Source organism: Salvelinus alpinus, chromosome 16 (assembly GCF_045679555.1).
Source record: "Salvelinus alpinus chromosome 16, SLU_Salpinus.1, whole genome shotgun sequence".
Taxonomy (NCBI): domain Eukaryota; kingdom Metazoa; phylum Chordata; class Actinopteri; order Salmoniformes; family Salmonidae; genus Salvelinus; species Salvelinus alpinus.
In genome coordinates this window covers 25,226,153-25,249,556 of record NC_092101.1, presented here as the reverse complement: position 1 = coordinate 25,249,556, position 23,404 = coordinate 25,226,153, and the positions used below count along the sequence as shown (strand labels likewise).

The 23,404-nt window shown below is 44.3% G+C and overlaps 1 protein-coding gene across 3 annotated transcripts in view; it reads right to left on the bottom strand.

Moving 5' to 3' along the window:
• Nucleotides 1–23,404, bottom strand: part of LOC139541191 (inactive N-acetylated-alpha-linked acidic dipeptidase-like protein 2) — a 340,439-nt gene that overhangs the window by 78,990 nt on the left and 238,045 nt on the right. For all 3 annotated transcript variants that reach the window (XM_071345568.1, XM_071345567.1, XM_071345569.1), the window contains exons 7-9: nt 12,663–12,755; nt 11,005–11,210; nt 9,995–10,123 (exon numbers count right to left, since the gene is read on the bottom strand). In XM_071345568.1, the coding sequence (XP_071201669.1) occupies nt 9,995–10,123; nt 11,005–11,210; nt 12,663–12,755 (428 nt within the window). The remainder of the gene's footprint in view (nt 1–9,994; nt 10,124–11,004; nt 11,211–12,662; nt 12,756–23,404) is intronic.

The window sequence follows — 23,404 nt, the reverse complement described above, 5'->3', positions numbered from 1 at the left end:
CGGCCCCCCAAAGAAATGCCACCCCACACCATGACTGACCCACCGCCAAACCGGTCATGCTGGAGGATGTTGCAGGCAGCAGAACGTTCTCCACGGCGTCTCCAGACTGTCACGTTTGTCACGTGCTCAGTGTGAACCTGCTTTCATCTGTGAAGAGCACAGGGCGCCAGTGGCAAATTTGCCAATCTTGGTGTTCTCTGGCAAATGCCAAACTTCCTGCACGGTGTTGGGCTGTAAGCACAACCCCCACCTGTGGACGTCGGGCCCTCATACCACCCTCATTGAGTCTGTTTCTGACCGTTTGAGCAGACACATGCACATTTGTGGCCTGCTGGAGGTCATTTTGCAGGGCTCTGGTAGTGCTCCTCCTTGCACAAAGGCGGAGGTAGCGGTCCTGCTGCTGGGTTGTTGCCCTCCTACGGCCTCCTCCACGTCTCCTGATGTACTGGCCTGTCTCCTGGTAGCGCCTCCATGCTCTGGACACTACGCTGACAGACACAGCAAACCTTCTTGCCACAGCTCGCATTGATGTGCCATCCTGGATGAGCTGCACTACCTGAGCCATTTGTGTGGGTTGTAGACTCCGTCTCATGCTACCACTAGAGTGAAAGCACCGCCAGCATTCAAAAGTGACCAAAACATCAGCCAGGAAGCATAGGAACTGAGAAGTGGTCTGTGGTCACCACCTGCAGAACCACTCCTTTATTGGGGGTGTCTTGCTAATTGCCTATAATTTCCATCTGTTGTCTATTCCATTTGCACAACAGCATGTGAAATGTATTGTCAATCAGTGTTGCTTCCTAAGTGGACAGTTTGATTTCACAGAAGTGTGATTGACTTGGAGTTACATTGTGTTGTTTAAGTGTTCCCTTTATTTTTTTGAGCAGTGTATATATATTTTGCTAAGCGATCACAGGGATGCTGGCACATGTTGACTCCAATACTTTGTGTCAAGTTGGCTAGATGTCCTTTGGGTGGTGGACCATTCTTGATACACACAAGAAACTGTTGAGCGTGAAAAACCCAGCAGCATTGCTGTTCTTGACACAAAGTGGTGCGCTTGGCACCTACTCCAATGCCCAGTTCAAAGGCACTTATATCTTTTGTCTTGCCCATTCACCCTCTGAATAGCACACATACACAATCCATGTCTCAATTGTCTCAAGGCTTAAAAATCCCACTTTAACCTGTCTCCTCCCCTTCATGATATGGAAATGTGAGTGTACATTTGGACTCACGGTTGTTTGGCTTGCTTGTATGACATCAAAGCGGTATTTATTATAATCCTCACTGTCTCATGTTTCAAAATGTATCCTCTTAATTTACAGAATTTGGGCCTTCTGAGTGGTGCAGCGGTCTAAAGCACTGCATTGCATTGCTAGAGGCTTAACTACAGACCCTGGTTCGTTCCCAAGCTGTGTCACAACCGGCCGTGATCGGGAGTCCCATAGGGCGGCGCACAATTGACCCAGCATCGTCCGGGTTAGGGGATTGGCCGGGGGGTAGGGCGTCATTGTAAATAAGAATTTGTTCCTAACTGACCTGCCTAATTAAATAAAGGTTAAATAAACATGAAAAAAAAAAAAAAAATCCCTCACTCAGACAACCAACAATTTGCAAAAGTTATGTGAGGGTTGGGAGTGACTTCTTGTCGCGCAAGTTGGTCATGTTCAGAATGGCTGTCAATCAAAACCCATACAGCGCTGTGAAGCTCAGAGCCAGAGCTCTGGCGTCATGTATAGCATGTTACTGTACAGACATATCTACCATTTTCAACCAGTGTACGAGTGTAAAGGGTTACCATGTTTATAAAATGCACTCAATTCACGGTGTAAGGATCAATAAAATGCCTCAAAACACACTTATCTTTGCAATAGCATGCATGACTAAAGAAGGGAGAGCATTCCCGAATGAAAATGTATTAAATCCATTATGAGTAATTGGGCTTTTAATAGTGATAATTAAGGCTGCTTGTTACTTTGGAGTTCTACCATTACTTGCCAGTGCCTGAGTTTCCTTACAGTATAACAGTGAGCCTGCTATTTCTATAGAGCAGGATACTGTTAAAGCACAGTATTGGGTATTGGTATTCATGGTTCCGTTTTCATAAAACTTCTCAGAGTAGGATTGCTGGTCTAGGATCTGTTTTGTCTTTTAGATAATAATGAATACATTTACATTACATGGACAGTGGAGACCTGATCCTAGATCAGCATTTCTACTCTTAGGCACTTTATGAATACGAGCCCTGGCCCATAAATAATGTTGGGGAGAGTAATAACAGTGTTCATTTTCCACTCATAACAGATATTAGCATTTGCAGTACTGTGTTTAGAATTTGCAGCAGGAGGATTGCAGCAGGATTTCACATATGTGAAATATGTGAAATAGCCTAGATGAATAAAAAAACACCCATTGACGGAGATACAAAGCTTATTATGCTAATTAAATAATATGTTTCTCTCTGTTTGGTAATCGGAATTCATGAGTTTTCTGAACAAGGTTTTCCTTCACAGCACCGCTGTAATTCAGACACATACGGATTCTAAACCTCTCTCTGGACAGATTGAACTAGTAGGAGTACAGAATGGATCTAACAGCCCAACATCTATGGACTATTTCCAATCTGAATCCCCACAGCTGAATTCTGCATTGACAAACACATTTTGAAAGCTTGTGTACTGCGACACCTGTTTTAATCAGAAGCGACTTCTCTGGAAGGATTACAAGTTAGACTGCTTTTCTAAATTGATTTTCCATCAGAATACTATCAGACTGTCAATGTTTATATAAGTAACTTATAAGAGAGAGATAGAGAGAGAGAGTGAGAGAGAGTCATTTGAATCCTACGGTGCAGCTCTAATCAGTAGTGAAACTTGGTGTACTTTGCCACTAAATATAAAAATGCATGCATGAGTATATCTATGCATATTTCAGGCGACATTTACAAATAATGGATAATGGATTTGCTTGTCAATTGTAATTAAAATTATTTATGCCACTGTGGTCTATTCGTGAACCTCAGCAGGGAGAGACTTTTATGGCAACCAATGTTTTCGATAAGATCAGCTCTGGCACAAAAATCTTTGTGATCTAATCATTCCCGGCTTGTTTGTCCATGGATAAGGTTGAAAACTCACTGGCCACAACATACAGTGAATCAATTCAGACACAATCTCTTGTTCACTGGTAAAATGAAATAGATGGGAACTTTAAAGTGGATTATTAAGGCTTAACAGGGTTTAGCGCAGCCTATCTTCGATAGGAATCTAGAATCAGACAGACAGCATGGCGAGACGGCACATTTATTGTGTTGCCCCAGTGTCCACAGAGCACAATCACAGCAACAGATAAAAGTAACTTGGTTCCTGTGGGAGATCCACGGCACTGAAGAACAAACAGCATTGTGGACTCCATGAGAAATATTTGGTTATATCCCGGTCATTTTGGTCATTTTAGACACAGACTGCAAGTGGTGGATTAAATGTCCCACAACAAACACCTGTCCCCATATGTAAAACTCAACTCTGTAGAATTCCAGAAATGGTTGGTGGATGATTCTACTTTGAAGGAATATTTGACGAGGGTTACTCTGCTCCTATTTCATTCCAGCAACGGCCAATCCGCTGCGAAGTTTCAGTTTAAAATATATAGAACGAAACACAAACATCGCTACAACAATACCCAATTAAATGATGAAAGTCTCTCAATTTATTTTGTATGCTTGGCTCCGTAATCCCCAAATAAGTATCTGTTGTATTATAATTGGTGCCAAAGCACCCATTCTAAACACATAAACACAGTGGCATCTCTGCTTTGAGGACAGCTGCAAAGTAAGATAAGTAGAAAGTGTTACCGCGCTAGCAAAAACATGATTTATTATGTCTCAAAATATTGAGACCGGTGAGCCTACCTGGTGCTTCAGAGTGCTACTTGAAAAGATGAATAGTGTGACTGGCGCTATTCACAGACTCAGCTGCAGCGGAATGAGCAATAAGGACAAAGAGACACAGAGCACAAGGATGCATGTGTGTGGCATGATGAGCAACCAAAACAGACTGGAGTTAGCAGCTCTTCCCATGAACACATTACACAAAAGAGGTAGAAGAAACACTAGGTTGCAGTTTCACACATCCTAGTTTTGCTGTTAACTATTGCTGCTGAAGCTGATGTTTCACTTACTCCATCCTTGGAATTGTAGCCTCTAATTAGTCAATGGCAATTAGCAAACGCCAGCCATATAGAGACGACCTGGCAACATTGTTTTGAAGGGATTCATTTAAATTAGCATGCTAATAAGGACAGTTATATTCCCTTGCTCTGATTGGCAGTCTACTGTTACCATAAGTCATTAAAATTTTCTGAAGGAACAGACGACAATAGGAACACATTATACAAGTAGTTGTATGTATGAAGGAGTGAAATAGTAGTTGCTTTTGCTGATCACAATTGGCCCAGCATCATCCGGGTTTGGCCGGGGTAGTACGTCATTGTAAACATGAATTTGTTCTGAACTGACTTGCCTAGCTAAAGAAAGGTTAAATAAAAATATAAAGATGCCAGAGGGCAAAAACAAAGTCGTAATCAGGAGAGTGTAAGACCAAAAACAAACAGCCGAGTCAACGGTCCACAAAAAAAGTTACATTAGCGTATCTGGGACACAAATCACTTAGAAAATCTGGCTTAATTTAAAAATAACTATGTTTTTCTTTTTATCTGACTTCATTCACAAATTTAAGGAAGAAAGATAAATATATTGCTGTGTGTAGAGTAGAGGTCATTTCATCTCTCTGTGAGATACCCTTCTGTGTGATTAAGCTCTATGCTGCCATGGCAGGTCTGCTTGCTTTTATTACTCCCCAAATGTCACAAGTGGACTGGCATTTAGGTTCATTAACAGGATTATGGCCAGAGGAGAAATAATGGAGCATTCTGCCATGAGAGTCCACCCTCTGACCCCCATGTAGCTTCCCTTACCAAGAACAAGGGAATACTGACAATGTTTAAATAAGTTAGCCTTTTCAACACTCCTCCATCACAAGGTACATTTATTCAGGGTAGCAACCAGCAGATGGAGGATTCGTTCCCCAGAGAGAAAAAAACAAAATCTAAAATACTATAATTTACAAGGCATCTCAGGTTGAAGCAATGGATTTTGACCGCTTGACCGATCATCTCTACTTTTCTGTGAGGATTCCTCATGTCCTCAAAGATAATAATATGTTGTAACACTGTCTATTTTTTAATCACCTGTGGAAAAGATAGGATATTTGGCACGACTTCCGCCGAAGTTGGTCCCTCTCCTTGTTCGGGCGGCGTTCGGCGGTCGACGTCACCGGTTTCTAGTCGCCACCGATCCATGTTTCATTTTCGTTTTGTTTTGTCTTCATTATACACACCTGGTTTCCATTCCATAATCAATGTTCCTTATTTAACCCTCTGGCTTCCCTTTCTGTTTTGTGAGTGATTGTTATTGTCATGTGGGTTCGTTCTTTGTGCTCTGGATTTTGTATTTTTCCTTGTTGGAACATTGCTTACATTTTTGAGTAAATTCAGATTATTACTCATACCTGTGTCCTGTGCCTGACTCTGCTTATCCATTCACCTAATCGCTGACAGAATCACTCACCATAGAATGGAGTCAGCAGGTGCAGCCAGCCCTCCTCTCCCGGTGGAGGAACGCGTTCCATGGACCGATGGACCGATGGGAGAGAGGGGGTTTTCCGGTTAATCCATCATCACCACCCCAGCTCCCACAACAACCTCCACTGATGTCCACCCCTCCTTCATCAGGATCCAGTGGGATTTGGGTCTCGCTCCCGGGAGCGTATGACGGAACGGCTGCCGGGTGCCAGGGGTTCCTACTCCAGCTGGAGCTCTACCTGGCAGCTGTTCAGCCGGCCCCTTCGGGACGCGAGAGAGTGAGCGCCCTCATCTCTTGTCAGACGGGTAAAGCCCTGGAATGGGCCAACGCCATCTAGGGAAGGGAAGGCCCGACGTTGGACAATTACGAGGATTTCACCCGCCACTTCCGGGCAGTTTTCGATCATCCACCTGAAGCACGAGCGGCGGGGGAACGCTTGTACCATCTAAGACAAGGGATGAGGAGCGCTCAAGAGTTCGCGCTGGACTTTAGAACTCTGGCCGCCGGCGCGGGATGGAATGAACGGGCCCTGATCGACCACTACAGATGTAGTTTACGCGAAGACGTTCGTAGGGAGCTAGCCTGCAGGGACACCCTTAACCTGGACCAGCTGGTGGACCTATCCATCCGGCTGGATAACCTGTTGGCCTCCCGCGGATGTCCGGATCGGGGTCCGGCAGTTCCATCCCCCAGCACCTCTGATCCAACCCCGATGGAGCTGGGAGGTGCTGCTATGAGGGGGCCCGGAGGGGGGACCATTCCCTGCACCACCTGTGGCCGCAGAGGGCACACTGCTGGTCGGTGCTGGGGAGGTTCCCCAGGGGGTCAAGGTAGCAGGAGGAGCACTGGTGGATCATCCCAGTAGGCACCCAACTCACCCAGAGCTCCCTGTTGCACACATGTGGTTGTATATAGAATTTCCTGAGTTTTCCCCGCGTTCCCAGCATAAGGCGCTAGTAGATTCAGGCGCAGCTGGGAGGTGCCACTACGGTGGAGAGTCCAAACCAGGTCTCCACCATGCACATTCCCCCCAGAACATGCCGATTTAGTACTCGCCTTTTGTAAAAATAATTACATCCCATCGACAGGGGGATTGTGCGATAAATCTCCTGATAGACGCTGCACTTCCCAGGAGTCACGTGTATCCTCTGTCACAGGAGGAGACGGCGGCTATGGAAACATATGTCACCGATTCTCTGGGACAGGGATACATTCGGCCTTCCACTTCACCTGTCTCCTCGAGTTTCTTTTTTGTGAAGAAGAAGGATGGAGGTTTGCGCCCGTGTATTGACTATCGAGGTTTAAATCAGATCACGGTAAAATACAGTTACCCGCTACCTCTCATAGCCAGTATGACAGAGTCATTGCACGGGGCGCGCTTCCTCACAAAATTGGATCTCAGGAGCGCTTACAACCTGGTGCGTATCCGCGGGGGGGGGGGGGGGGGGGGATGAGTGGAAGACGGCATTTAGCACCACCTCTGGGCACTATGAGTACCTTGTCATGCCGTACGGGTTAATGAATGCTCCATCAGTCTTCCAATCCTTTGTAGATGAGATTTTCAGGGACCTGCACGGGCAGGGTGTAGTGGTGTAAATAGATGACATTCTAATATACTCCGCTACACACGCCGAGCATGTGTCCCTTGTACGCAGGGTGCTTGGTCAACTACTGGAGCATGACCTGTACGTCAAGGCTGAGAAATGTCTGTTCTTCCAACAGTCCGTCTCCTTCCTAGGATACCGCTTTTCCGCGTCAGTGGTGGAGATGGAGAATGACCGCATTTCAGCCGTGCATAATTGGCCGACTCCAACCACGGTAAAGGAGGTGCAGCGGTTCTTAGGGTTTGCCAACTACTACCGGAGGTTTATCCGGGGTTTTGGTCAGGTAGCGGCTCCCATTACCTCTTTGCTGAAGGGGGGAGCGGTGCAACTGCAGTGGTCAGCTGGGGCGGACAGGGCTTTTAGTCACCTGAAGGCTCTGTTTACCTCGGCTCCCGTGCTGGCTCATCCTGATCCCTCCTTAGCGTTCATAGTTGAGGTGGACGCGTCCGAGGCTGGGATAGGGGCTGTGCTGTCTCAGCGCTCGGGTACGCCACTAAGCTCCGCCCCTGTGCTTTCTTTTCGAAGAAGCTCAGCCCGGCGGAGTAAAACTATGATGTGGGGGACCGGGAGCTGTTGGCTGTTGTCGGGGCCCTGAAGGCGTGGAGACATTGGCTTGAGGGGGCTAAACACCCTTTCCTCATTTGGACTGACCACCGCAATCTGGAGGACATTCGGGCAGCGAGGAGACTGAACCCTCGCCAGGCGAGGTGGGCCATGTTGTTCATCCGCTTTGTTTTCACCCTATCCTACAGACCAGGTTCCCAGAACGTTAAGGCAGACGCACTGTCCCGGATGTATGACACAGAGGAGCGGTCCGCAGATCCCACTCCCATAATTCCAGCTTCTTGCCTGGTGGCACCTGTAGTATGGGAGGTGGACGTGGACATCGAGCGGGCGTCACGTGCAGAGCCCACTCCCACACAGTGTCCAGTTGGGCGTCTGTACATTCCGTTTGATGTCCGCGATCGTTTGATCTGTTGGGCTCACACGTCACCCTCCTCTGGTCATCCTGGCATCGGTCGGACAGTGCGCTGTCTTACTGGGAAGTACTGGTGGCCCACGTTAGTTAAGGACGTGAGGGTTTATGTTTCCTCCTGCTCGGTGTGCGCACAGTGCAAGGCACCTAGACACCTGCCCAGAGGGAAATTACAACCCCTTCCAGTTCCACAACGACCGCGGTTCCACCTATCGGTGGATTTTGTGACGGATCTTCCCCCGTCACGGGGCAACACCACGATCCTGGTCGTTGTGGATCGGTTTTCTAAGTCCTGCCATCTCCTTCCTTTGCCCAGTCTCCCTACGGCTCTACAGACTGCGGAGGCCCTGTTCACCCACATGTTCCGGCACTACGGGCTGCCTGAGGATATCGTTTCTGATCGGGGTCCCCAATTCGCGTCTAAAGTCTGGAGGGCGTTTATGGAACGCCTGGGGGTCTCGGTCAGCCTCACCTCAGGTTTTCTCCCCGAGAGTAACGGGCAGGGGGAGAGAATCAACCAGGATGTGGGTAGGTTTCTGCGGTCCTATTGCCAGGACCGGCCGGGGGAGTGGGTGGTTTTCATCCCCTGGGCGGAGATGGCCCAAAACTCCCTCCGCCACTCTTCCACTAACCTATCACCTTTTCAGTGTGTGCTAGGGTATCAGCCAGTCCTGGCACCGTGGCATCAGAGCCAGATCGAGGCTCCTGCGGTGGATGAATGGTTTCGGCTCTCGGAGGAGACAAAGGACGCTGCACATGTGCGTCTACAACGGGCCATCAGGCGGCAGAAGGCGAGTGCCGACCACTACCGCAGTGAGCGGAGAGCCGGGTCTGGCTCTCGACCTGAAACCTACCCCTTCGCCTGCCCTGCCGGAAGCTGGGTCCGCGGTTTGTGGGGCCATTTAAAGTCCTGAGGAGACTGAACGAGGTTTGTTATAGGTTACAACTCCCCCCTGATTACCGTATTAACCCCTCGTTCCATGTGTCTCTCCTCAGGCCGGTGGTGGCTGGTCCGCTCCAGCAGTCTAAGGTGCGGGAGGTTCCTACGGCCTGAGGCGTTCCTACGCCTCAGGCCGGTGGTGGCTGGTCCGCTCCAGCAGTCTAAGGTGCGGGAGGTTCCTACGCCCCCTCTGGACATCGAGGGGGCCCCGGCGTATACTGTATACTATACGGGCGAGAGACCTTCAGTACCTCGTGGAGTGGGAGGGGTACGGTCCGGAGGAGAGATGCTGAGTGCCGGTGGAGGACATCCTGGATCCGTCATTACTGCAGGAATTTCACCGTCTCCATCCGGATTGCCCTGCATCTCGTCCTCCGGGTCGTCCCCGAGGCCAGTGTCGGCGCACTGCTGGAGCCGCGCGTCAAGGGGGGGGTACTGTCACGACTTCCGCCGAAGTTGGTCCCTCTCCTTGTTCGGGTGGCGTTCGGCGGTCGACGTCACCGGCTTTCTAGTCGCCACCGTGTTTTGTCTTCATTATACACACCTGGTTTCCATTCCATAATCAATGTTCCTTATTTAACCCTCTGGCTTCCCTTTCTGTTTTGTGAGTGATTGTTATTGTCATGTGGGTTCGTTCTTTATGCTCTGGATTTTTTATTTTTCCTTGTTGGAACATTGCTTACATTTTTGAGTAAATTCAGATTATTACTCATACCTGTGTCCTGTGCCTGACTCCGCTTATCCATTCACCTAATCGCTGACAATATAAAACATAATACAGATTGGCCAGTGTAAAGGAGAGAATGTGGAGGGATAGTATAGCATTGTACCTTCTGGATGTCTGAGGTGAGTTGGAGCAGTGAGGGAGAGGCAGTGGAGCGCAGGGTCTCCGTCCCCCTGACAGGACTGTGGAGGCTGACGTAGGCTACAGCCCTGCTCTGCAGCACCATCCGGTTCTCCTGCAACAACATAACACAACACGCTGATTCAGCTCTGGAATACAATAAAATATCATACAATACAATACATAGCTAGGATCTGTGCAACATCTGAATCCTCATCAAGGTCTTCACATCTCCTAGGAAAATCAAGGCCGTGAATGTGTATAGAATAGTAAATGACAAACTAATTGGTTTGATACACATTATGTCTGACATTGGTACCCCTCTGCATAAACTGTATATTGAAGCAAACAGGAAATAGCACATCATAGCCTACACATTGGTTGAGATGGTGCTCCACAGAATTATTATAGAAAATGCCTGTGGCAACGTTTTTCAAGTAATCTTGTTATATCTAGTACATGACTTTGAATATTAAACTCAATAGTCCTCATTGCACTCTGAGATATACTAACTGCCAGGAGAATGTTATAAATGCTTGGCTGCAGCTACTGCCTTCCAATCTTTCCCTTAGAATCTCCAACATGGTTTGTTGGAGACGTACGAGAGTCAAGAGCTGTTTTTGTGTTATTTTTTCCCTTTCCATTGCTTGAAGCCTTGAGGGCTGACAGAAAGCCCTGTTTTCTCCTGTGGTGTAGAGCTGAAGTGAACACAGAGTGAGTAAATACAGTACCTTTGACCTCCTACTAAACCAAATAATGTTGCTTCACCAGGGAAAAACACATACAGCACTGCTTTGGTACAGTAATAAACACACTGATACACGTGTGTATATAGTACATCAATACACTGATACATATCTGTATAGAGTACATAAACACCCTGATACACATGTGTATACAGTAAATTTATCAGGTACAGTATATAAGCGCTATAGAGTAATTCCATGATAAGACTCGGGTTCACAGAAGAGGGACAGGGGATTCATGCAGGTTTACCTCTCCCCACTCAAAGGAGCCGATGTTGCCGAGCGCTGATCCCCCCCATGAGCAGAAGACAGTGGTGCGGTCGGGTTCCCAGCCTCTCCGGGCCTGCTTGGTCACCGAGGTGATGATCTGAGTCATCATGGCAGAGCCTCCACGCCAATCAGCTGCTGTCCCTTTATGCCAGCTGTCATGGCGACTGCCCACCAGCACATATCGATCTGTGCACAGACAGAGGAGAGGGACACACCCAGAGGACAGAACACACACACCCACACACACACACAAGGGTTGAGACTCTGTCTGACTGTCTGTTTAGTAAAGACTAAAACTTGTGTGCGTGAATAAAAGAGATTGCTCGCGGCAATGTTTTACACAAAGAGGAGTTGTTGTTGTAATGGATTTCTTTATTTGGACTTGATTTAGTTTGAGAGGCAGAAGAGTTTTGAAAATCAACTCAAATGTTGCCAGGATATTGTGTAGGAGAAGTAGCAAGATATACTGTATTCTGTCCTTCTTGGGTAAGAAGAGTATAGGTGGGAGGCATTTGAAAGTCTACAAGGGTTGTGAAAGACAGATGAGTAAAAAGTAAAAGTGTTGTTGACCAACAACACAAACAGAATAAAACAGGCATCTCACTGGGCACACACCGGTTGAATCAACGTTTTTTAAACGTAATTTGTCTAAGTATTGTGATGTGCAATCAATGTGGAAAATAAATTGGATTTGAAAAAAGTAATCAACCAATAGTGTTTTCATCTAATTTCAACCAGTGTTGTAAACATTGAAATAAACATTGGTTTACATGTAAACCTTGGTAGAATGTAAGACAATATCAAAAGGTAAAAGTTTATTATTAATATTATGAATTTGTCATCCTATTTACAGAGCTAATGGTAAATACTTCTAAACTTCCAAAGATCAAATCAAACATCGACGATTTATAGTATACCCAGCTTCACGAGGAAATAATGGAGTCCTTTATTGGGCAAATCAGATGTCAACGTAGCCTAAATAAACCCAACCTCACTCTGAATTTAGTTTCACATACATCTTGTGTAAGAAAGGTTAGAGGAATTACTTTCAACTATTCAATGCTATTTAGATAGTCAATGTCTAAATCTGCTTAGTAATTTTCACGAGGCATTTAGACAGGTAGGTGTCCTGGCATGACACATTCTGGTGAAGGGAAGGGAGGATATTAAAGGCTTGCTCTGCACCAGGGACTTTATTGAAATCATCCTAAAGGCACCAACGCAGGACAGTCATTAAAAGGCCATTTCCAGGAGCTAAATGACCTGTGTCTGGGCCAGCCAGGATGGCGATGGCAGACATTGTTTTATAGAAGCAGTTTTTCACAACAGACAAAAAAGCTGTTTCAGCACCTGGAGGTTCCATTTTCCTCCACACACACTTCCTGAGTTGGTTCTCTCTGCAGGAAACAAAGAGGGCACAGTGGGGAGGACTAATCGCATAAGCAGTTATCTTGGAGATTATACTTTGGAGTGTGCCAGTATTCATGCTTAGTCTGTGAGTCTTACGAGATTGCTTCCTCTGGCTGAGATAAGGCAACTACTTCCGTATCGCCATGATTGCATAATGTTCAAAGTCATTATGGATTTAGTGTGGTCGTTGTGCACTCAGCTGTCAACATTTTTTTTATTTCTATTTACCTGGATTGGTCTTTCCTCTCAAGTATCCACACACATTGTTTACTGTCTTGTATATTGAGTGGGTTCCAATAGTTAGTTGTATCTTCCTCCTCTCTGTAAAATAATAAGACAGACATAGGCCTTAGATCATCCATCCCCATACCTCTGAGGACAACAACAAACAACATAATGGCTTCCAAGTTTTTTATTTAAATTTTATTTTATTTTATATTCCTCCTCTTGTATACACTTGTTTCATCCCTCAGCCAGGTAGGGAAATTAATATCACTCTTACTGGCCAACACACACACACACATAACCCTAATTATAATTATAACTCTAAACCTAACCCCTAAGCCTAAAACCCAAAAGGATAGTATTGTTATACCACACACACACACACACACACACACACACACACACACACACACACACACACACACACACACACACACACACACACACACACACACACACACACACACACACACACACACACACACACACACACACACACACACACACACACACAGGAAGCAGGTAAGTGGGTTATACAAGATGATATTTTTATTTTTGTAATCATTTAAGGGCAGCGGGGAGAGTGTGTAGTGCCACTGAACCCCAGGAGGGCTTAGTGAAGGGAGTGTGTTTGTTCTTCTAACATACTGAATCAGCACATCATTTACTATTGCACAGATTTCTACAGTACATGTACAAAAAGTATACTTTAAGCCAGCTATAGGCAATATGCTTTGGTTCTATCAATGCTTATATTTCTATCTGCTCGGGTCTTGCTGTGTGTCCGGGGCTCTTACGGTCATGCTAAAATGTCTTTCACCCTATCAAACTTTGTGCCCAAGTACCAAAACAGAAGGGATACAAGTCAAATCCAGACTGACACAGTCTGGTTGTACTTTAAAAGTAGAAGTATACAGAGCAGTTGAAGGGTTGGTGCAGAGAGGAAAATCACCCAGAGGCTTTCATAAAGAATATGAAGACTCCTTTACATTTCCTCTGGAGTCTGAGATTCTAGCCAATTAAGGAACAAAGGGTCAGGGTGTGGGCGTGAATATATATCAATACACCAGGAGATGAAAGGCAACCCGGTGTCCTGGAAGAGCGCCCTCCCCTTCCTCTCTCCTCTCGTCCCCTTCCACTCCTCTCCTTTCTGCTCCTCTCCTGTCCTCTTCTTTCCTCTTTCCTCTCCTCCCTCTCTTCTCCCCTCCTCAGAGCAGCTTTCTGTGACATTGCACCTTGGGAGTTCAAAGGGGAGCCTCTCTGTGTTGAGGATGTGGTCTCTCCGCAGATAGTAAGGCAATGCGGAATTGAAAATTCTGTTTAAAGAAAGGCTCCCAGATAGCATCCAGATGTGTTGGCCCTAGGGTGTACAGTACAGACACAGACTTTTTTATTAGGCTGCTTGGATGCAAAAATCACAGGGAAATAAAGATGAAGTGCCAGTGAAGATGTAAGCCCCGGAAACAAATAGTGATGGAGGGGCACAGTATATACTGTTTAGTTGACAGAGCATTTTCCCCCTCTATGAGTCATTTAATTCTGTATAAAAATTCAGTGGACTTCTCACAGGCACACTTTCCCATTTATCACTTTTGACAACAGCACAAATGACTTTGGCTAAAGAGCAGAAGATGAACACACAGCTTTACAGAAGTATATTAAAACTGTGGCATGTAGGTATAGGGCTTTCACTGCCGGGTAGCAGAAGGTAATAGGTTACTTGAAATCATGTTTATATGGTATTATTTACATTTCAATCTAGTACATTTTTTATTCATTTATTTTTATTTATTTCACCTTTATTTAACCAGGTAGGCTAGTTGAGAACAAGTTCTCATTTGCAACTGCGACCTGGCCAAGATAAAGCAAAGCAGTGTGACACAGACAAAAACACAGAGTTACACATGGAGTAAACAATAAACAAGCCAATAACACAATAACAAGTCAATGACACAGTAAAAAAAAGAAAGTCTATATACAGTGTGTGCAAAAGGCATGAGGAGGGAGGCAATAAATAGGCCATAGGAGCGAATAATTACAATTTAGCAGACTAACACTGGAGTGATGAATGAGCAGATGATGATGTGCAAGTAGAGATACTGGTGTGCAAAAGAGCAGAAAAGTAAATAAAATAAAAACAGTATGGAGATGAGGTAGGTAGTTTGGGTGGGCTATTTACAGATGGACTATGTACAGCTGCAGCGATCGGTTAGCTGCTCAGATAGTTGATGTTTAAAGTTGGTGAGGGAAATAAAAGTCTCCAACTTCAGCGATTTTTGCAATTCGTTCCAGTCAGTGGCAGCAGAGAACTGGAAGGAAAGGTGGCCAAATGAGGTGTTGGCTTTGGGGATGATCAGTGAGATATACCTGCTGGAACGTGTGCTACTGGTGGGTGTTGTTATCGTGACCAGTGAACTGAGATAATGCGGAGCTTTACCTAGCATAGACTTATAGATGACCTGGAGCCAGTGGGTCTGGCGACGAATATGTAGCGAGGGCCAGCCGACTAGAGCATACAGGTCGCAGTGGTGGGTGGTATAAGGTGATTTGGTAACAAAACGGATGGCACTGTGATAGACTGCATCCAGTTTGCTGAGTAGAGTGTTGGAAGCTATTTTGTAGATGACATCGCTGAAGTCGAGGATCGGTAGGATAGTCAGTTTTACGAGGGTAAGTTTGGCGGCGTGAGTGAAGGAGGCTTTGTTGCGAAATAGAAAGCTGATTCTAGATTTGATTTTGGATTGGAGATGTTTAATATGAGTCTGGAAGGAGAGTTTACAGTCTAGCCAGACACCTAGGTATTTATAGTTGTCCACATATTCTAGGCCGGAACCGTCCAGGGCGATTTTCCGTGCCACAATGCCACTGAAAGTCTTTCCCACTTTCTCAAGAATGCTACGATTTGATAACCGTGAGTCAAGACCTGCAAGACGTGTGAGAGACAAACTGGTGGCCATAAGAGAGGTCTGGGAGAAGTCAGTGGAGCGTCATACCTCTACCACACTGGGACTGAAGTAACAGTGGATGAGCAACTGGTTCCATTCATTCAGAGGTACATTTTTATTTTTATATCTGTAATGTACGTGATTTTCACTGTTAACCTGATGAGGACCAGGGGGTGCTATTTTCACTTTGGGGGAAAATCGTATACAATTTAAACGGCCTCGTACTCAATTCTTGCTCGTACAATATGCATATTATTAATACTATTGGATAGAAAACAGTCTCTAGTTTCTAAAAACGTTTGAATTATTTCTCTAAGTGAAACAGAACTCTTTTTACAGACCATTTCCTATCCGGAAGTGAGATTTCCAAAAGCGAAGTCTCTCTTCAAGACCTTGTCTATAAAAGGGCATGTCACTTATGACTGTAGAAACATGTCATACGCCTTCCCCTGGGTGTCATGCGGAAGTGAGAGCAGAAATGACTTGATTATCTCGTCCTGGGATTGAACACAACCTCTTGGAGTGACAGGAGCGCCATTTATTTTTTTTCCTGGGCGCGAAGTTGGATCTGGGCTCGGCTCCTGGAAAGCCCTCGTTAAAGGTGAATATGTCCTCCAGCTTCAATTTTATTTGATACATGTCACAATATCATCCTAAAGTATGTTTTTTCAATATAGTTTAATTATATTATTGAAATTTATTCTGGACTTTAGAGGTGATGCGTCGCAAGAATTGGTTCAAGAATGAGAGGTTAGCACCGCACTGCCAGTGTGCTTGCTAATTCAAGAGGGAAATCGTTCGTTCTGGATCCAAATAAAGTCGGTTCTGAACAAAGGACCCCTTGGAGAACATTCTGATGGAAGATCAACAAAGATAAGGACCCAATTTGGGATGCTTTTTCATATATCTGTCCAACTGTGCTATCGCTACCATTTGACTAGAATCAATGCTGCTGTGTGTTAGCTATTGTAGTAAGCTAATATAACGATATATTGTGTTTTCGCTGTAAAACACTTCAAAAATCGGAAATATTGGCTATATTCACAAGATATTTGTCTTTCATTAGCTATCCACCATATATTTGTCTGAAATGTTTTATGATGAGTAATTAGGTAGTTGACGTTGGTGTCTGTATTTTCTCTGGCTACTCCCGTGCGATTTCTGACTGTAGCTATGATGGTGGCTATGTTGGTAGCAGTAATGTAAAACTGATTTATAGCTAAAATATGCACATTTTTCGAACAAAACATAGATTTATTGTGTAACATGTTATAGGACTGTCATCTGAGGGAGTTGTTTCTAGGTTAGTTAGGTTGGTTCTAGGTTAGTTAGGTTGGCTTTGTGCATGCTAGCTGCATGCTACCGGTGCTGTGAAAAATGTCTGTCTGTCTTTTGTATTTGGTGGTGAGCTAACATAAATATAGGTGGTGTTTTCGCTGTAAAACATTTTAAAAATCGGGAATATTGGCTATATTCACAAGATCTTTGTCTTTAATTTGCTATACACCATGTATTTTTCAGAAATGTTTTATGATGAGTATTTCGGTATGTCACGTTGGTGTCTGTAATTATTCTGGCTGCTTTCGGTGCAATTTCTGATTGTAGCCGCAATGTAAACTATGATTTATACCTGAAATATGCACATTTTTCGAACAAAACATAGATTTATTGTATAACATGTTATAAGACTGTCATCTGATTAAGTTGTTTCTTGGTTTCTTTGGTTTGTTCTAGGTTAGTTTGGTTGATTTTGATTTTGCTACCTGTGCTGTGAAAAATGTCTGTGCTTTTTTCTATTTGTTGGTGAGCTAACATAAATATATATTGTGTTTTCCCTGTAAAACATTAAAAAAATCGGACATGTTGGCTGGATTCACAAGATCTGTATCTTTCATTAGCTGTATTGGACTTGTTAATGTGTGAAAGTTAAATATTTCAAAAAAAATTTTTTTTGAATTTCGCGCTCTGCCTTTTCAGTGGAATGTGGGAGGAGTTCCGCTAGCGGAACGGGAGAGTGAGACAGGTTAATTTGATTATTTATTGCTGTAATATCATTGATTTATGTGATTGTTTTCTGTGACACTGATACTAACTACTGATCTCTTGTCAAAAGGTTGTTGTCCTTTCCGGCAGTATATGCCCAGCAAGCCAGCAAAATATGGCATCAAGATATGGGTGGCCTGTGACGCACAATCCAGCTACACTTGGAAGATGCAAGTCTACACAGGGAAGCCGACCAGTGGAGGCCCGGAGAAGAACCAGGGGATGCGGGTTGTGCTTGATATGACAGATGGACTGAGGGGGCACAATGTCACGTGTGACAATTTCTTCACCTCTTATGAACTTAGCCAGCAGCTCCTGAAGAGGAAGATCACCATGGTTGGCACAGTTAGAAAGAACAAGCCTGAGCCCCCCCCTGCACTCCTTGCAACAAGGGGGAGAGAGGCCTTCTCATCAAAGTTTCCCTTCACCTCCACCGCCACTCTAGTTTCTTACCTCCCAAAGACGAACAAAAATGTGGTCCTCCTGAGCACACTGCACAAAACAGCTGAGATCAGTGATCATGAGGACAGGAAGCCAGCCATCATCCTGGACTACAACCACAACAAAGGAGGCGTGGACAACCTTGACAAGGTGATTGGAACTTACAGCTGCAGGAGGATGACTGCCCGCTGGCCCCTGGTCATCTTCCATAACATCATTGATGTGTCCTCATACAATGCCTTCGTGATATGGAACAAGATCAACCCTACCTGGATGCCTGAAAAACAGATCAAGAGGAGGGTGTTCCTGGAGCAGCTGGGAAAGGCACTTGTAACCCCACACATTCAAAGAAGGGAGCGCCTACCCCGCACAGCAGCCTCTGCAGCGCTTGTGAAAGCTGTTCAAGGGGCTGAATCTTGCCCTGATCCACCTGAGGCTGCAGCTGGGGCAGGCAAGAGGAGGAGATGCCAATTCTGCCCCTCAAAAAAGGACTGTAAAACAAATACTATGTGCTGCACATGTGAGAAATACATCTGAAAAGTCCATGTACACACACTTGCATACTGTCCTACATGTGCTAATTAGAGTTGATTGATTTATGTTCTTTATATTTTTATTTTGTATCTATTATCTTATTTTATTTGTATTTATTGTTGTTGTTTATACACCTTGTGTGTGGGGGCAATGGTTAAAAAAAAAGGGAGAAGACTAGTATTTTGTAGTTGAATTCCTCATTGTACAGTATATAAGAATATATCACTATGTTGCCCAAAAAGTTGAAGACTGTTATTGTTTCCCTTCAATAAAATGCAATTGTCATACTTAGGTAGCCTTTTCCCACCTGGTGTTTGTGGGTAGTTGTTTCCTGTTTTGTGTTGTGTCACCTTTCAGGACTGTTTCGATTTTCGTTGTTTCACTTTTGTTATTTTGTATTTAGTGTTCAGTTATAATAAATTTAACATGGACATGTACCACGCTGCATTTTGGTCCGATCTTTCCTGTTCTTCAGATGAAGAAGATCGTGACAGCAATTCAAAACTACTTTCCTCACTTTTCTGATACTTTCTTAGGCTATACAAGGGCTATCTCTTGCAAAAAAAATTATGTTTACACCTATGCAATACCTTTAGCAATAATAATAGTAATGATAAACCTCTACTTTAGTAGAGTTATGTGTTTTCTTTTATTACAACAGGTGTGTTGTAATAAAAATGAGTTGTGTCCACTGATTAAATGCAGTCTTTCTGCATTGTGAAGAGGGAAAAACCAGATATTCACAAAGTTTGTGATGAATGACAGGTATTTTCTTCATGCAAAATTCAATTAAGCTGCTTTATTTTAGGGGTTTAGTGAAGGCGGGTCATTTTTTACCCTTGGGACAAGGGGAGTATGCAGAATGTTAAGACTACACAAGGGTTAAGTAGAAATACTTTAAAGTACTACGTAAGTCGTTTTTTGGGGGGGTACCCGTACTTTACTTTACAATTTATATTTTCAACAACTTCTACTTTTACTTCACTACATTCCTAAAGAAAATAATAATAATGAATGCTTAGCAGGACAGGAAAATTGTCAAATTCACACACTTATCAAGACAACATTCCTGGTCCTCCCAACTGCCTCTGATCTGGCAGACTCACTGAACACAAATGCATCCTTTGAAAATTATGTCTGAGTGTTGGAGTGTGCCCCTGCCTATCTGTACATTTTAAAAACATGAAAATGGTGCCATCTGCTTTGCTTAATATGAGGAATTTTAAATGATTTATCTGTTTACTTTTGATACTTAAGTATATTTTATTAATTACATTTACTTTTGATACTTAAGTATATTTAAAACCAAATACTTTTTACTGGGTAACTTTCACTTTTACTTGAGTAACTTCCTATTAAGATATCTGTACTTTTACTCAAACATGAAAATTGGGTACTTTTTCCACCACTGCATATAGGTAGGGGTAAAGTGACTAGGCAACAGGATTTATACTAAATAGTAACAGCAGCATATGTGATAAGTCAAGAGCGCAAAAAGGGTCAATATACAAAGTGTTTTATGGCAAATATACTTCATACATCAACCACAACTGAGGGTTTTAAATGTATTTACCAGCAAATCAAAATGTAGATGTCTCTTTGTTCTTTTCTTCACAGAGCTTAATCAGTAGAGGAGGGAAACCAATATGGACTGGCCTACCTGCACCTAGCAATCAATAGTTTTGTAATTAAAGGCCCCAGAGTGTTTCTATAAAGCTATTTCAAATAGTTTTTTGCAGCCGAGCTGTAATTGCTCTGAAAATTTGTTACACTTATGGCATTCGTTTGGGGCCTGGGAGAGCCGGGTGTATGCGGCAGAGAGTGGTGATTCACTGAAATCACAATTCGTCTGGGCTTCTTCTTTTGGTATCAAATTCTTTATGGTGAATAAAAGAAAGATGAAATCGCCCAGCCAGTCCTATCTACAGTGGGACAAAATACACACAATGGTGTGCTGCTCCCTTCAATGGTGTGAACATTGCATTATCCGCTCCGGAGCGGCTGGAGAGCACTGAGAGAGGCATGACGTCACCTGGACACAGGTAGGTAGAACCATTAAACCTCTCAGGGCCTCACAGTTAATGTCTTGTTTCCATGGAGGAGAGCTGCATGCAATTAGAGAATGGCCAGGCAATACAGTGAGCCTTAATTGAATGGGAATTTAAAAAAGAGGAGGCAGACAGATGGAAACAAATGATTTGAAATCTCTGGAGTGGTCAGTACTTTAGCCGAAATCGATGGAGAACAGATTACCAGTGCTCCCCTGTTTGATCAAACTAATGGAACATTGCTGCGGTCCGTTTCAGGGCTTGGCATTAGGAGGTCATGCTTGGGAGGCTTGTAAGCGGCCCTGAAAAGGTGCACATCTGGGACAACCCTCTCTTTGAGGGATCGATAGCGACCATGTTGTGGCCACTGGTATTTTTGGCCCCATTGATTGTCAGTGTGTGGCGGTGCGGCTCGGTGAGTCCGTGGCTGCAGCGTGACAGGGGGATGCCTGCCTGCCGTGGAGGGTGCTGTTCCAGTTACTAATCAGGGGGGTTTGGACACATGGAAAAATGGGAAGTGACTGGTGCAGACAGCCTCACCCAGCCAGGCAGACATCTAAAGAAACCTCTCCTCTTAAAACCCCTTCAGCTCCTCTATGCCTTACTGTCAACAGCAGGACGGGGGTCCTCTCAGAGACGATGCACACCATAATTTGCCATATTTAGTGTTTTAATATACTGGATATCAAGGGTGAATTGACAAGATTACAAAACCCATCCATGCACATACTCCAACATACAGACGTACGGACACACGGACACAGACACACTCATTCACTTCTGACTGTCTGCTGAAATCCTTGGCAGATGCCTTTCTGCCTTTGGAGGTGATTCAAAAGAGCAGAACGTAGTCATCCAAAACAACAGCAGAAGTGCCTCATAATCACCCCGATAGCATGAGTGTTTACCTTCTTTATTATGACTTTGGCAAGGGATTTGACTTAAAGTCAGTTTTCCTTCATTTTGTCGTTGGAGCTCTACTGTCTATCAACCAGAGACAACTGCACTGCAGCACTTGCTAGCTAGGTCTCCTGGGTGATGATGCAAATATAAGAGGGGATTTTCAGTCAATAGCATGAATTAGAGCCTAATACCCCCCATTAAAAAAATAGATAATGCAACTGCTTTCTCCTCCTGGAGAGGGTCTGGGGTTGCTGTGACGGGGTTATAAAGCACCCTTCCATTTTACTCTAAATGTCCTTTTAAATATTTACCTAATTTTACCTCAACTGACTGTTGAAGAGCATGATGACACTGCAAAGAGAATGGTTGATTCTTTATTCTCTGTTAATGGGTGTAAACCTGGCAGGGCGTTTACAGCCTGCTGTACTAGGGAGATATTCCAGGTAAACAATTACAGGTCTAATTGCCTATTAACATCTGAAGTGACAAAGAGCCGTCCAATCAAGGGCTCGTGTTGACGTTTGATGAGTGACAGTAAAAGGAACATAGGTGATACAAATCAAATCAAAGTGTATTTGTCACGTGCGCCGAATACAACAGGTGCAGACCTTACAGTGAAATGCTTACTTACAGGCTCTAACCAATAGTGCAAAAAAGGTATTAGGTGAACAATAGGTAAGTAAAGAAATAAAACAACAGTAAAAAGACAGGCTATATACAGTAGCGAGGCTACATACAGACACCGGTTAGTCAGGCTGATTGATGTAGTATGTACATGTAGATATGGTTAAAGTGATATGATAAACAGAGAGTAGCAGCAGCGTAACAAGAGGGGTTGCCATTTGCACACAATGCAAATAGTCCGGGTAGCCATTTGATTACCTGTTCAGGAGTCTTATGGCTTGGGGGTAAAAACTGTTAAGAAGCTTTTTGTCCTAGACTTGGCACTCCGGTACCGCTTGCCATGCTGGGGTCTTTGACAATTTTTAGGGTCTTCCTCTGACACCGCCTGGTGTAGAGGTCCTGGATGGCAGGAAGCTTAGCCCCAGTGATGTACTGGGCCGTACGCACTACCCTCTGTAGTGCCTTGCGGTCAGAGGCCGAGCAATTGCCGTACCAGGCAGTGATGCAACCAATCAGGATGCTCTCGATGTTGCAGCTGTAGAACCTTCTGAGGATCTCAGGACCCATGCCAAATCTTTTTAGTTTCTTGAGGGGGAATAGGCTTGTCGTGCCCTCTTCACGACTGTCTTGGTGTGTTTTGACCATTCTAGTTTGTTGTGATGTGGACACCAAGGAACTTGAAGCTCTCAACCTGCTCCACTACAGCCCAAATTACTGTATTAGGGGTACTGTACATTATAGGAGATAAGAGGTCACCACGTTGAATGGAAATTAGACACTATATACATTTTAAATATATTTTCAGATTAAAAACATATTCACAATATGAACTATGACCTTTCACTGAAGACCCTCACATTTAAATCCAATGATACACTTACCAATTTTTTTTCCCGATTTTACATTTTTATGGACCAGATTCCTTAAATGTAACCTCTGAGGTGCCTGGGCACTTTAATGCACTCCGCTAGTCATCCACTTATGGATTCAGCTAAATCCCAAGGTTATAGCATGAGTGAGGCTGATTGACAATTGTAATGGTCTTGGAACATATATATTATCAAGACGAGCGTAACCATGAGATCACGTTGAGGATCGCTGTAATTCACAGGGCCATAACGACCCACTCTGCAGTGTATTCCCTCTTCCCTCCACGGAACGTATATCAGAGAACATAATTTGCTCGCCACATACCTAGCTACTCCTG